The sequence below is a fragment of the Ranitomeya variabilis genome, chromosome 4, assembly GCF_051348905.1.
Source record: "Ranitomeya variabilis isolate aRanVar5 chromosome 4, aRanVar5.hap1, whole genome shotgun sequence".
NCBI lineage: Eukaryota > Metazoa > Chordata > Amphibia > Anura > Dendrobatidae > Ranitomeya > Ranitomeya variabilis.
In genome coordinates, this window is record NC_135235.1 from 339208324 (window position 1) to 339222764 (window position 14441).

General features: G+C 45.3%; 1 protein-coding gene across 2 annotated transcripts in view; it reads left to right on the forward strand.

Moving 5' to 3' along the window:
• Nucleotides 1-6303: 6303 nt before the first annotated feature.
• The window catches only part of LOC143764737 (sacsin-like), a 140010-nt gene continuing 131872 nt past the window's right edge, over nucleotides 6304-14441 (forward strand). The window contains exons 1-2 of one of the 2 annotated variants that reach the window (XM_077250642.1): nucleotides 6304-6342; nucleotides 6758-6826. Coding sequence is in view for 1 of the 2 variants with exons in the window: in XM_077250641.1 (XP_077106756.1) it covers nucleotides 6763-6826 (64 nt within the window). In the remaining variant the exon portion in view is untranslated. The remainder of the gene's footprint in view (nucleotides 6343-6757; nucleotides 6827-14441) is intronic. The other variant, XM_077250641.1, reaches the window with a different exon arrangement.

A 14441-nucleotide genomic window follows, 5' to 3' on the forward strand; every position in this document is an offset into this window, starting at 1 on the left:
GGATCCAATCCGATACCGATACCCGATACCAATACAAGTCAATGGGACTCATGTATCGGACGGTATCCCTGATGGTTCCCAGGGTCTGCAGGAGAGGAAACTCTCCTTCAGGCCCTGGGAACCATATAAATGTGTAAAAGAAAGAATTAAAATAAAAAATATCGCTATACTCACCTCTCCGACGCAGCCGGGACCTCAGCGAGGGAAGCGGCAGCGTTCTTTGTTTAAAATTCGCGCTTTTACTTGGTTACGTGAATTCCCGGCTTGTGATTGGTCAGGGCGGCCATGTTGCCGGGACGCGGACCAATCACAGCAAGCCGTGACGTAATTTCGTCACGGCTTACTGTGATTGGTCCGCGTCCCGGCAACATGGCGCCGTGACCAATCATAAGCCGGGACGTCACTGGAGGCTGGACACGCGCGCTTTTTAAAAAGTGCGCAAGTCCAGCCTCCCGTGACGTCACGGCTTGTGATTGGTTAATGGCGTCCATGTTGCCGGGACGCGGACCAATCACAGCAAGCCGTGACGTAATTTCGTCACGGCTTACTGTGATTGGTCCGCGTCCCGGCAACATGGCGCCGTGACCAATCATAAGCCGGGACGTCACTGGAGGCTGGACACGCGCGCTTTTTAAAAAGTGCGCAAGTCCAGCCTCCCGTGACGTCACGGCTTGTGATTGGTTAATGGCGGCCATGTTGCCGGGACGCGGACCAATCACAGCAAGCCGTGACGTAATTTCGTCACGGCTTGCTGTGATTGGTCCGCGTCCCGGCAACATGGCCGCCCTGACCAATCACAAGCCGGGAATTCACGTAACCAAGTAAAAGCGCGAATTTTAAACAAACAACGCTGCCGGTTCCTTCGCTGAGGTCCCGGCTGCGTCGGAGAGGTGAGTATAGCGATATTTTTTATTTTAATTCTTTCTTTTACACATTTTTACATTAATGTTGTTTCGATACCGATACCCGATATCACAAAAATATCGGATCTCGGTATCGGAAATTCCGATACAGCAAGTATCGGCCGATACCCGATACTTGCAGCATCGGAATGCTCAACACTACTTGTCACCTTTCAGGACATTACTGCACTGTGCACAGTGTAGACAGGGGAAGGTTCCCTCCCTAGGTTTATGGAGGAAGCGTTGTTTCATTACAGTGTTGGGGCCTATGTCTGCTCTAACAAAAGTGTCCCTTAGGCTGGGAGCCCTTTTGAAACAGGTGTCTTTGTTTATGTTTTGATTTGGTTATATCACTGTAGTGACTGATGAAAGTCCACACGGACTGAAACGTTTCAAGTGCTACAAATAAATGAACTAATGGTTGCTTAAGTTGAGTGCTAGATTTCTTTTATATAGATTTGACGGTTTGGGAACCTAGTCTTAGCACCACTCTGTAGCTGTGCACACGGTGTTTATACTCAATGTCTTGCTGGAAGACCCAGCAACGACCAATTTTTAACCCCTTCATGACCCAGCCTATTTTGACCTTAATGACCTGGCCATTTTTTGAAATTCTGACCAGTGTCCCTTTATGAGGTAATAACTCACCTACCCTAGCGTTTCTGAGATTGTTTTTTCGTGACATATTGAGCTTCATGTTAGTGGTAAATTTAGGTCGATAATTTTTGCATTTATTTGAGAAAAAAATGGAAATTTGGCAAAAATGTTTAAAATTTTGCAATTTTAAATTTTGACCCCACTGGCGCAGCCGCCCAGAACCCACAGGTGGAAAAAAATAAATAAATAAAAAAGGTACTTACTCGATGGCGGCCGCCCTAACGCTCACGCCGATGACCCTGGGAGGCGCTTTGAGGACCTCTAGATCGAGCCCCAGAATCGGAACACTAAAAAAAAAATTATGTGCTTGGATGTAGGCTTATGTGTTGTGTGTACTGTGATGTCTCTGATGATGTGGTTATTGGTAAGAAACTTACCAATTGCGAGCCCGCTCCGGGTATTTCTCCACCCCATCCGTCTCCTTCTGGAAGCACCTCTGATGCTGCAGCTTCCTGTTATACAAAAATTATAGTTAGCTAGTGACTGAGGGCAGATATTAATAGCCTAGAGAGAAACCATGGTTATTGCCCCCCCCCTGGCTAGAAACATCTGCCCCCAGCCACCCCAGAAAAGGCGCAAGATCTATAAGATGCGCCTATTATTCTGGCACTTGGCCACTCTCTTCCCACTCCCCTGTAGCGGTGGGATATGGAGTAATAAAGGGTTAATGTCACCTGACTGATGGGTAAACTGCAGCATTACAGGGACTGGCGGAGGAACTGAGGAAACGCAGAGGCTAGCAGGATACAGGAAAGACAGGATAAACCCAAAGTCAGAGGAAAAACGATCTTCGCAGAGACTAAGAGCGGCCAGGAACACCTGAAGGAACAAATGATAACCAGGCACAGAGGAACGGCAGGAAGCAGTTTAAATACCTAAAGGCAGGGTAGCACTTCCGGGTAACAGACCTCCAGAACCATAGAGAGGACAATAAAGGTACGTCACACTCAGCGACGCTGCAGCGATATAGACAACGATCCGATCGCTGCAGCATCGCTGTTTAGGTCGCTGGGGAGCTGTCACACAGACAGCTCTCTCCAGCGACCAACGATCAGGGGAACGACTTCGGCATCATTGAAACTGTCTTCAACGATGCCGAAGTCCCCCTGCAGCACCCGGGTAACCAGGGTAAATATCGGGTTACTAAGCGCAGGGCCACGCTTAGTAACCCGATATTTACCCTGGTTACCATTGTAAAAGTAAAAAAAACCACTACATACTCACCTTCTGATGTCTGTCACGTCCCCCGGCGTCCACAGGGTTACGCGCTGCTGCTCAGAGCTTCCTGCAATGACTGTGTCAGAGCCGGCAGTAAAGTAGAGCACAGCGGTGACATCACCGCTGTGCTCTACTTTACTGCCGGCGCTGACACATTCAGTGCAGGAAGTTCTCGGCAGCAGCGCGTAACCCTGTGGACGCCGGGGGACGTGACAGACATCAGAAGGTGAGTATGTACTGTTTTTTTTTTACTTTTACAATGGTAACCAGGGTAAATATCAGGTTACTAAGCGCGGCCCTGCACTTAGTAACCCGATGTTTACCCTGGTTACAAGTGAACACATCGCTGTATCGGCGTCACACACGCCGATACAGCGGGTGATCAAGCGACGAAATAAAGTTCTGGACTTCTAGCTCCGACCAGCGATATTACAGTGGGATCCAGATCGCTGCTGCGTGTCAAACACAACGAGATCGCTATCCAGGACGCTGCAAAATCACGGATCGTCGTCGTTCTCGCTGCAAAGTCGCTTAGTGTGAAGGTACCTTAAGGAGGACCGACTTCCAGGTACTAGTCCTCCAGGACCATAGAGGAGACAAAGAGGAGCGCCAACAGAAGATCAGAAGTGCACACGCGCAGCACTGAACCTGGTATGCGCGCGCACACGAGAAGCAGAGGCCGGGAGCGAGCGAGGAGGCGGCAGCAGCGGTATGATAATTATTAACCTGGCTTAATGTCACCTTACAATAGCAAGGTGACATTAACCCTTTATTACCCCATATCCCACCGCTACAGGGGAGTGGGAAGAGAGTGGCCAAGTGCCAGAATAAGCGCATCTAACAGATCTTGCTCCTTTCACTGGGGTGGCTGGGGGCAGATGTTTTTAGCCAGGGGGGTCCTATAACTTCTCGCACCGGTACGTATTTCTCGCAAGTCACACTGATGGTCCGTGTGTAATCCGATTTTTTCTCACACCCATAGACTTGCATTGGCGATTCTCGGCCGAGATATGCTGACAATCGCAGCATGCTGCGATTTCACTCGGATCCTGAATACGGCCGAGAAAACAACGGATAATAGGAGCTGCCCCATAGATTAACATTGGTCCGAGTGCTATGCGATTTTTTTATCGCATAGCACTCGTCCGTAATACGCTCTAGTGTGTCTCCGGCCTTACTGTAACGCTTCTTCCCCAGCGTCCGTCCATGTGGTACTGATGCGGCACACGGTTGCCACACGTGTGCCAACCATAGTACACACACGGACACGGATATCTCCGGTACCATTTTACACCTAGCGATGAGTATCAACCTTATTTATCAGAATATAACATCTATAGGGGGTCATCTGTTGTTTACAACAGTGGGACATTTGTGAACACTGTGAATCTCCATGCATCAGGCAGGATGCCCAGGGGATGAGATATGCTAATCTGTCTAGTATACAGAACGTTTTATATGACCCATGTCTAGTGTGCCTCTGGCTTTTTGGTAACAAGACCGAGCTTAAAATAGAGGGATCAATGTGGTCCCATATCCGTCAATAGCCCACTACATGTTCTCCATTTATTTTATATTCACGGTGTTTTGGGGTTAGGTTTCCCTATATGCAGGAATAACATTTTTTAGTATCTGAGGGGTACCTTTAGTACATTTTGTGTGGGTAGAGGGACCCACTGGTAATATTAGGGATTTGTAGGGACCCCAGGGTAAGCCACCGCTGAGTGGGGGCGCCGCAACGTTCCCCCTAGGGCGCCAACCTCCACTGGTAGGCAGGCATCAGCACAGTGTGCATATAGGGAATTGTTCCTCCCCAAACATTAGTTTTTTCACGGTGTGTTTTTTTGTTTGTTTTGGTGTAGCCACAGGTTGGTGGCATTTTAGAATTTAATAATAAATAATTTAGTATTGGGTACCATATGATTACCAATATAATATCCCAAATAAAAATATTGAACTAGTAAATTTTACCGGAAATATCAGGACAAGTGAAACCGGCCTCAAGGTGAGTCTTTGACTTAGGGCTTATACCCATTTGCGAGTAAAAAAACGGTCCGTAATCTGGACCGAAAAAATTGGATGCAAACTATGCGATTGTCATGCGAGTTCAATGCGATTTTTAACCGCACCATCCGTTTTACATTCGTATGCAATGCGTTTTTTTTCCTCAGCAACTATTTTTATACAATCATTTACAGGACCATTTACAGTGTTCTATGCCACAGAATGGTAAGGTATCTGTAAAAAACGGATGGAAAACGGATGGTCCGTATTCCTTTCGTTTTTTTTCTCACACCCATTGACTTGCATTGGCGAGTCTCATCCGAGACTCGCAGCAAATCGCAGCATGCTGCAATTTTATTTTCAGTCCGATTTCAGCTGAGAAAAAAAAATCGCCACTGAGATGTCACCTATTGACTAACATTGGTCCGAGTGCAATCCGATTTTTTATCCGTTTTGCTCGCAAGTGAATATGAGCCCTAACACTCATTATTGGTGGTCTTGGTTGATGTGCACATTTTTGTTGCGCTTTCTTTCCTTTTAAATTATCTGTTCTCAGAGTTATCAATGTTATCTGTGGTGTTACATAGGACTGCAGGTGACATCTATTACATTATCTGTACTCAGAGTTATCGCTGTGTTATTTGAGGTGTTACATAGGACTGCAGGTGGCATCCAGTGTCAGACTGGGGTGCTAAGGGCCCACCAGTAACATTGACTTTGAGGGGCCCATTTTTCACCTGTATACAAATATTACAGTACACTTGTTCACAAATTTACCTATATCCATATATATATTAATAAACTGGGTAGTGTGTTGGATGATAATATGCTGCTTTTTTTCTGTACAGAGTGAATAAAGTGAATTATGTCAAGTACTGTCCATACAGTGGGATTGGGGGCCCAGATCTGCACAAGGGGCCCACCAGGGGATTCTCCTGATGCCTGATGGGCCAGTCCGAGCCTGGTGGCATCTATTACATAACCTGTGCTCAGAGCGTAATCACTGTTATCTGAGGTGTTCCATAGGACTGCAGGTGACATCTGCTACATTATCTGTACTCATAGTGATCACTGTGTTATCTGAGGTGTTCCATAGGACTGCAGGTGACATCTGCTACATTATCTGTACTCACAGTTATCACTGTGTTATCTGAGGTGCTACATCGGACTGCAGATTATATCATTTCCAAACCTATATAACACTCCAGACAACACAGGGTTAACTGTCTCTGAAGAAGGGAAAGCTGTTTCTCAAGCACATGATGCTGATGGACGGTTCCTGTCACAAGCTCCGTCTCCTGTCCTTATTAGAACAGGAGCTGCAGGAGAAGTGAAGAGAACATGTAAAACATATAGAGCAACAAGTGCTACAAAATCAGGTCCCAAAACATGATAAAATAAAGCGCCCACCCCTTTTAGGGAAATCTTTGCAGGGAAAACGACAGAAATGAAACCTATTTTAGTTTCGTTTTTGCTGATCTGAAACCAGAACGTCCTATAAAAGTTGAGTGCAGAGGGAGAGCATCTCAGAGAGGACTAGGCGATGGTCACTGAGGGGCAGGTAAGAACACACTGATACCTGACAGATGAGCGGGCTTCTGTATTGTCGGTGGCAGCTCAAGACCTTCTTGTCACATTGCACAGACAGCACACATCCATATCTGCCAGAACTTTTCTCTAAGTCCATTAGCCCATTCCTGTACACTGGATGTTGGAATGTACTTTAATGCTCCATATTCACTGTGATTATACCTGTAATATATCAGAGTCCGCAGTATCATGGGAGTGCTCTATAAATGTATACAAGAGAGAATGTGGCTGTGAATTAGACTGCCACTGTGTACCTCCAGACCACACACTGGAGTGGGGTCTAATTGAGACACTGCTGTAGATGGCAGGTTACTATTGTAAGTGCATCTGAAACAGGAGGTGCGATTGTTATTGTTTGCTTTCTACCATGATGGTGTTTTTTTCAGGGTGGATGATGGCAGCTGTGTTTCCCCGCGTTAACAACAAGTGGTGTGGTTACAAGAACATTCCAAAAGGTATGTAGGCAGTTTAAGAAAATCTTATCTGGTTAGAAGTACTGAACAGAGCACAGTGAGGGGAATTATTGACTGCTGAAACATCTGTCTTAAGGCTCATACTCACTTGTGAGAAACTCTGATGAGTCTCGCACGTCAATACCCGGCGCTGCTGCCGGCACTCAGATCGGAGCGTGTGGCTGCATAGCAATAAATGCAGCCACACGCTCTGCTCCTAAATGCCGGGTGCAGTGCTGGGTATTGCCGTGTGATACTCATCCGAGTTTCTCACAAGTGAGTATGAGCCCTTAGGCTGGTTTCAGACTTGCGTTCGGCGTAGCGTCCAAACAGCGCATGCGGAGGCATCCGCAAACAGCGTACGTCCCTGTGTACTCAATGATAAAGATAGGTACGCAGGACGCAAGGAGGCGTAGACGGAGCATAGGCGTGGTTTCAGGGAAATCCGCAGCACTCCCATATGCAAGCCTGAAACCAGCCTTAGAAATGTTTGCACTCTGCTTCAAATCCTCCTACATCGTGTACATCTGCTCAAAAGGTAGTCCGGTCTAGAAGAAGAGAAGTCTGCAGTAACTTTGTGTAGACTGAGTCCCCAGTATTCCCTGTATAACTGGGCAGTAACGTGACCACAGGTATATGATTCTTATATCTGCACTCACATGACAACTAAATTCACCCAGCATAGTCCTCCATATGATATAAAACACTCCCCATAGTCCTCCATATTTTATAAAAAAAACACTTCCCATAGTCCTCCATATGGTATAATTCACCTCAATAGTCCTCCATATAGTACAATGCACTCCCCATTGCATAATACTCCCCATAGTTCTTCATATAATATTATACATTCCCCATAGTCCTCCATATGGTATAATACACTACCATAGTCCTCCACATGGTATAATACACCTCCATATGGTATAAAACACTCCCGATAGTCCTCCATATGGTATAATACACTCCCCATAGTCCTCCACATGGTATAATACACCTCCATAGTCCTCCATATAGTACAATGCACTCCCCATAGCATAATGCTCCCCATAGTTCTTCATATAACATAATACATTCCCCATAGTTATCCATATATTATAATACACCTCCATAGTCCTACATATGGTATAAGAGCCCCCATAGCCATCCCTATGGTATAATTCACTCCCCATAGTCCTCCATGTAGTACAATGCACTCCCCATAGTTCTTCATATAGTATAATACACCCCTATAATCCTTCACATGGTATAATACGCCCCCATAGTCCCCTACATAGTATAATACACTCCCTATAGTTCCCCATATGGTATAATACACCTCCATATCTTATAATACACCTCCATATGGTATAATACACCACCATAGTCCTCCATATGGTATAATACACTCCTCATAGTCCTCCATATGGTATAATACACTCCCCATAGTTCTCCATATAGTATAATACACTCCTCACAGTTCTCCATGTAGTACAGTACACTCACCATAGTTCTTCATATAGTATAATACACCCCTATAGTCCTCCACATGGTATAATACACCACCATAATCCTCCATATTGTACAATACACTCACCATAGTTCTCCATATGGTATAATACACTCCCCATAGTCTTCCATATAGTATAATACACTCCTCGCAGTCCTCTATGTAGTACAATACACTCACCATAGTTCTTCATATAGTATAATACACCCCTATAGTCCTCAACATGGTATAATACACCACCATAGTCCTCCATATGGTACAATACACTCCCCATAGTTCTCCATATGGTATAATGCACTCCCCATAGTTCTCCATATGGTATAATACACTCCCCATAGTCCTCCATTTGGTATTATACACTCCACACAGTCTTCCATGTAGTACAATGCACTCCCCATAGTATAATGCTCCCCACAGTTCTTCATATAATATATTTCCCATTGTCCTCCATATGGTATAATACACCCCCATAGTCCTCCATATGGTATAATACACTCCTCACGGTTCTCCATGTAGTACAATGCACTTTCCATAGTATAATGCTCCCCATAATTCTTCATATAATACACTCCCTATAGTTCTCTATATGGTATAATACACTCCTCACAGTTCTCTATGTAGTGCAATGCACATCCCTTAGTATAATGCTCCCCATAGTTCTTCATATAATATACTACACTCCCTATAGTTCTCCACATGGTATAATACACTCTCCACTGTCCTCAGAATGGTATAATACAGTCTCCATAGTCCTCCGTATGGTATAATACACTCTCCATAGTCCTCTATATGGTATAATACACACCCATAGACCTCTACATGGTATAATACACCCCCATAGTCCTCCATATGGTATAATAGACCTGTCATAGTCCTCCATATGGTATAATAGACCCCCATATGGTATAATACACTCCCCATAGTCCTCCATGTAGTACAATGCACTCACCATAGTTCTCCATGGTATAAAGCATTTCCCATAGTGCTCAATACAGTATAATATAGGTCCCATATAGTACATACTGTATAGTATAATGCACTGCCCATAGTCCTCGATAAGCGTGTAATGCACCCACCCCATAGAATATAATACAACCATCCAATAGAATACAATGCAGCCCCCTCATAGAATATAATGTAGCCCCCTCAGAGTATAATGCAGCCCCCATAGAATATAATGCAGCCCCAACACAGTATATAACGTAGCCCCCCTCATAGAGTATAATGCATCTCCCCATAGATTATAATGCAGCCACCATATAGTATAATGCAGCTCCCGTAGAATATAATGCAGCCCCCCAAATAATATAATGCAGCCCCACTCATATAGCATACTGCAGCCCCCCCATAGAATAAAATGCAGCCCCCTCATAGGGTATAATGCAGCCCCCTCATAGGGTATAATGCAGCCCCCCATAGAATAAAATGCAGCCCTCTCATAGGGTATAATGCAGACCCCATGTAGTATAATGCAGCCCCCTCTAGAATATAATGAGCTCCCCATAGGGTATAATGCAGCCCCCATATAGTATAATGCAGGCCCCACGTATAATATAATGTACCCCACCTCAGAATACAATGCAGTTCCCCCACAGAATACAATGCAGCCCTACAGTATTATGGCCACCAGTAGTCATTCACTGTTACTGAGATATATATATATATATATATATATATATATGATGCCGATACAGTTCAATGCGGGGGCATGGGGGTGGGCATTGCTGGCACTGGGCCCCCCTGACTAATGGACCCAATAGTTGCCACGTGGTGTGCCGCTATTTGCGGCCACTGGCTGGGCGCCCCTGCGGGAGCAGGGCCCCTAAGCAGCTGCTTAGTGTGCTTTCCCCTCAACGCCAGCCCTGCACATCTCCACACATCTTTACAGGGAACACAGGACATATAGGAAGAGATAAAACTAGTACAGTGCCAACATCTCCTGGCTTATCCCAGCTTCGCTCCAGGTGATTAACAGGTCTCTCTTTATTTATGCGCCCATGGGAGAGACATGGGAGAAATCCATCAATCAACTAAAGCAGAATAATATATATATACAGTGGGGCAAAAAAGTATTTAGTCATTCAGCAATAGTGCAAGTTCCACCACTTAAAAAGATGAGAGGCGTCTGTAATTTACATCATAGGTAGACCTCAACTATGGGAGACAAACTGAGAAATAAAAATCCAGAAAATCACATTGTCTGTTTTTTTATCATTTTATTTGCATATTATGGTGGAAAATAAGTATTTGGTCAGAAACAAAATTTCATCTCAATACTTTGTAATATATCCTTTGTTGGCAATGACAGAGGTCAAACGTTTTCTGTAAGTCTTCACAAGGTTGCCACACACTGTTGTTGGTATGTTGGCCCATTCCTCCATGCAGATCTCCTCTAGAGCAGTGATGTTTTTGGCTTTTCGCTTGGCAACACGGACTTTCAACTCCCTCCAAAGGTTTTCTATAGGGTTGAGATCTGGAGACTGGCTAGGCCACTCCAGGACCTTGAAATGCTTCTTACAAAGCCACTCCTTCGTTGCCCTGGCGGTGTGCTTTGGATCATTATCATGTTGAAAGACCCAGCCACGTTTCATCTTCAATGCCCTTGCTGATGGAAGGAGGTTTGCACTCAAAATCTCACGATACATGGCCCCATTCATTCTTTCATGTACCCGGATCCGTCGTCCTGGCCCCTTTGCAGAGAAACAGCCCCAAAGCATGATGTTTCCACCACCATGCTTTACAGTAGGTATGGTGTTTGATGGATGCAACTCAGTATTCTTTTTCCTCCAAACACGACAAGTTGTGTTTCTACCAAACAGTTCCAGTTTGGTTTCATCAGACCATAGGACATTCTCCCAAAACTCCTCTGGATCATCCAAATGCTCTCTAGCAAACTTCAGATGGGCCCGGACATGTACTGGCTTAAGCAGTGGGACACGTCTGGCACTGCAGGATCTGAGTCCATGGTGGCGTAGTGTGTTACTTATGGTAGGCCTTGTTACATTGCTCCCAGCTCTCTGCAGTTCATTCACTAGGTCCCCCAGCGTGGTTCTGGGATTTTTGCTCACCGTTCTTGTGATCATTCTGACCCCACGGGGTGGGATTTTGCGTGGAGCCCCAGATCGAGGGAGATTATCAGTGGTCTTGAATGTCTTCCATTTTCTAATTATTGCTCCCACTGTTGATTTCTTCACTCCAAGCTGGTTGGCTATTGCAGATTCAGTCTTCCCAGCCTGGTGCAGGGCTACAATTTTGTTTCTGGTGTCCTTTGACAGCTCTTTGGTCTTCACCATAGTGGAGTTTGGAGTCAGACTGTTTGAGGGTGTGCACAGGTGTCTTTTTATACTGATAACAAGTTTAAACAGGTGCCATTACTACAGGTAATGAGTGGAGGAAAGAGGAGACTCTTAAAGAAGAAGTTACAGGTCTGTGAGAGCCAGAAATCTTGATTGTTTGTTTCTGACCAAATACTTATTTTCCACCATAATATGCAAATAAAATGATAAAAAAACAGACAATGTGATTTTCTGGATTTTTATTTCTCAGTTTGTCTCCCATAGTTGAGGTCTACCTATGATGTAAATTACAGACGCCTCTCATCTTTTTAAGTGGTGGAACTTGCGCTATTGCTGAATGACTAAATACTTTTTTGCCCCACTGTATATAAAAATTTCTTCTTGCTGTGTGGCAGAAACAAGTTCAGTAGTCACCCACACATGTGAAAGTATTTTTTTTACATGTCAGAAGTACTGTATATACTCGTGTATAAGCCGCCCTCGGCTCATACATGAGTCAATTGTCCAGAACGCTTGTGGGGGAGGCATAGCAGCGGCAGGAGCCGACAGCTGTGGCACAGTGACAGCTGCTGCCGCCGGCTAACAGGAGACATCATACTCACCCTCCGTCCCTGCATCTCCGTTGTCCCGGCACTGGCGTCTCTTCTCTCCTGTGCTGAGCAGTCACGTGGTACCGCTCATTAAGGTAATGAATATGGACACGTCTCCACTCCCATAGGCGTGGAGCGCATATACATGACCTTAATGAGCGATACAACGTGACCGCTGAGCAGAGGAGAGGAGAGCCACTGGGACAACGAAGATGCAGGGACGGAGTTGCAGACACGAGGAGGGTGAGTATGATGGGGAGGAAAGTGGGCAATGTGAGCCATGTATACAACCAGGGGAAGGGGGGAGCCGAGCCATGGGGGATGGGGGAGCCGAGCCATGCGGACTGGGGGAGCTGAGCACTGCAGGACCGGGGAAGCCATGCATACAACAGGGGAAGCCACACATACCAGGACAGGACGAGGGGAGCCACATACCAGGACAGGACAGGGGGAGCCACATACCAGGACAGGGGGAGCCATGAATAGCAGGACAGGACAGGGGGAGCCACATACCAGGAAAGGACTAGAGGAGCCACACATACCAGGACAGGACAGGGGGAGCCACGCATAGCAGGACAGGACAGGGGGAGCCACATACCAGGACAGGAGGAGCCATGCATAGCAGGACAGGACAGGAGGAGACACATTCCAGGACAGGAGGAGCCATGCATAGCAGGACAGGACAGGGGGAGCCACATACCAGGACAGGGGGAGCCATGCATAGCAGGACAGGACAGGGTGAGCCACATACCAGGACAGGACAGGAGGAGCCACCTATACCAGGACAGGAAAGGGGGAGCCACGCAGCGCAGGACAGGACAGGGGGAGCCACATACCAGGACAGGACAAGAGGAGCCACACATACCAGGACAGGGGGAGCCACGCATAGCAGGACAGGACAGGGGAGCCACATACCAGGACAGGATGGGGAAGCCACACATACCAGGACAGGACAGGGGGGCCACACATAGCAGGACAGGGGGAGCCACATACCAGGACATAACAAGAGGAGCCACACATACCAGGACAGGGGGAGCCACGCATAGCAGGACAGGACAGGGGGAGCCACATACCAGGACAGGACGGGGAAGCCACATACCAGGACAGGGGGAGCCACGCATAACAGGACAGGGATGAGGGGACAATACATACCCGGCTTATACTCGAGTCAATAAGCTTACCCAGTTTTCCGTGGCAAAAGTAGGTGCCTCGGCTTATACTTGAGTATATATGGTATATGTAATTATTAAAAGTGCAGCTATTTTAGGCACAGAGATTTTTTTAATTCCTAGAATAACAACTTTAATTTTTCACTCTCTATTGCCTTAGGAAAGCACTTTTTGTAGGATGAGTTGTCTGAGTATTATATTTTTTTGGTATTTTTAACATAATTTAGAGGTATATACAGTATAATGTATTGAATAGATTCTATCAACTTTTTAATGTAAATTACATCTTTCATGGGGAAAGGAAATTATTACATTTTACAAAGTGAGGAAGACGCCGTTTCATCATTTGTATTTTTTTTATGTCTCTTCTCTTTTTGTCTTCTGTTATTCATTGCTATTTTTGTCAAAAATGGTCTTTTTGTAGTTTTTGGTGTTTTTTCCTCTTTTCCATTTGTACTTAACTCTTCTTTTAAAGAGCAACTTTCACCAATTTTCTCATGTTGAACTTGACACAGGATGCAATAGTGAATACAGAGCGGTTTTTTTTTTTATTATTTCGCCTCTCGATTGTGGAGTTATTAGCAATCAAAGTATTTGACACCTAATGAGTTAACTTTATTTTAAGGACAAATGGGTGTTATCAGTTTTTACCAGTGGTATGTACTTCTACCTATATAATGCTGATAAATTATAAGCAGGCAGCAACACTCAAAGGAAAAAAGAACACGGTCCCACCTTAGCTTAGATCAGATTTCTCAGTGCCTGAGACTAATAATGATAGACATCCCTGATCTGGTCAGACATCCTGCATGAGTCAGTGTTGGTGGAAGGGCTGCACAGCTGAGTTTATCTGTGTCACATTACAAACCCTATAGTGATTTTTACTTCAACAACTACTTTGCCACAATGTTTTGTACTAGAAAGTCACAAAAGACACAAATTATTATTATTATTTATTTATATAGCATCATTTATTCCTTGGTGCTGTACATGAGACGGGGTTACATCAAAATACAAATATCACTTACAGTAAACAAAACTAACAATGACAGACTGATACAGAGTGGAGAGGCCCAG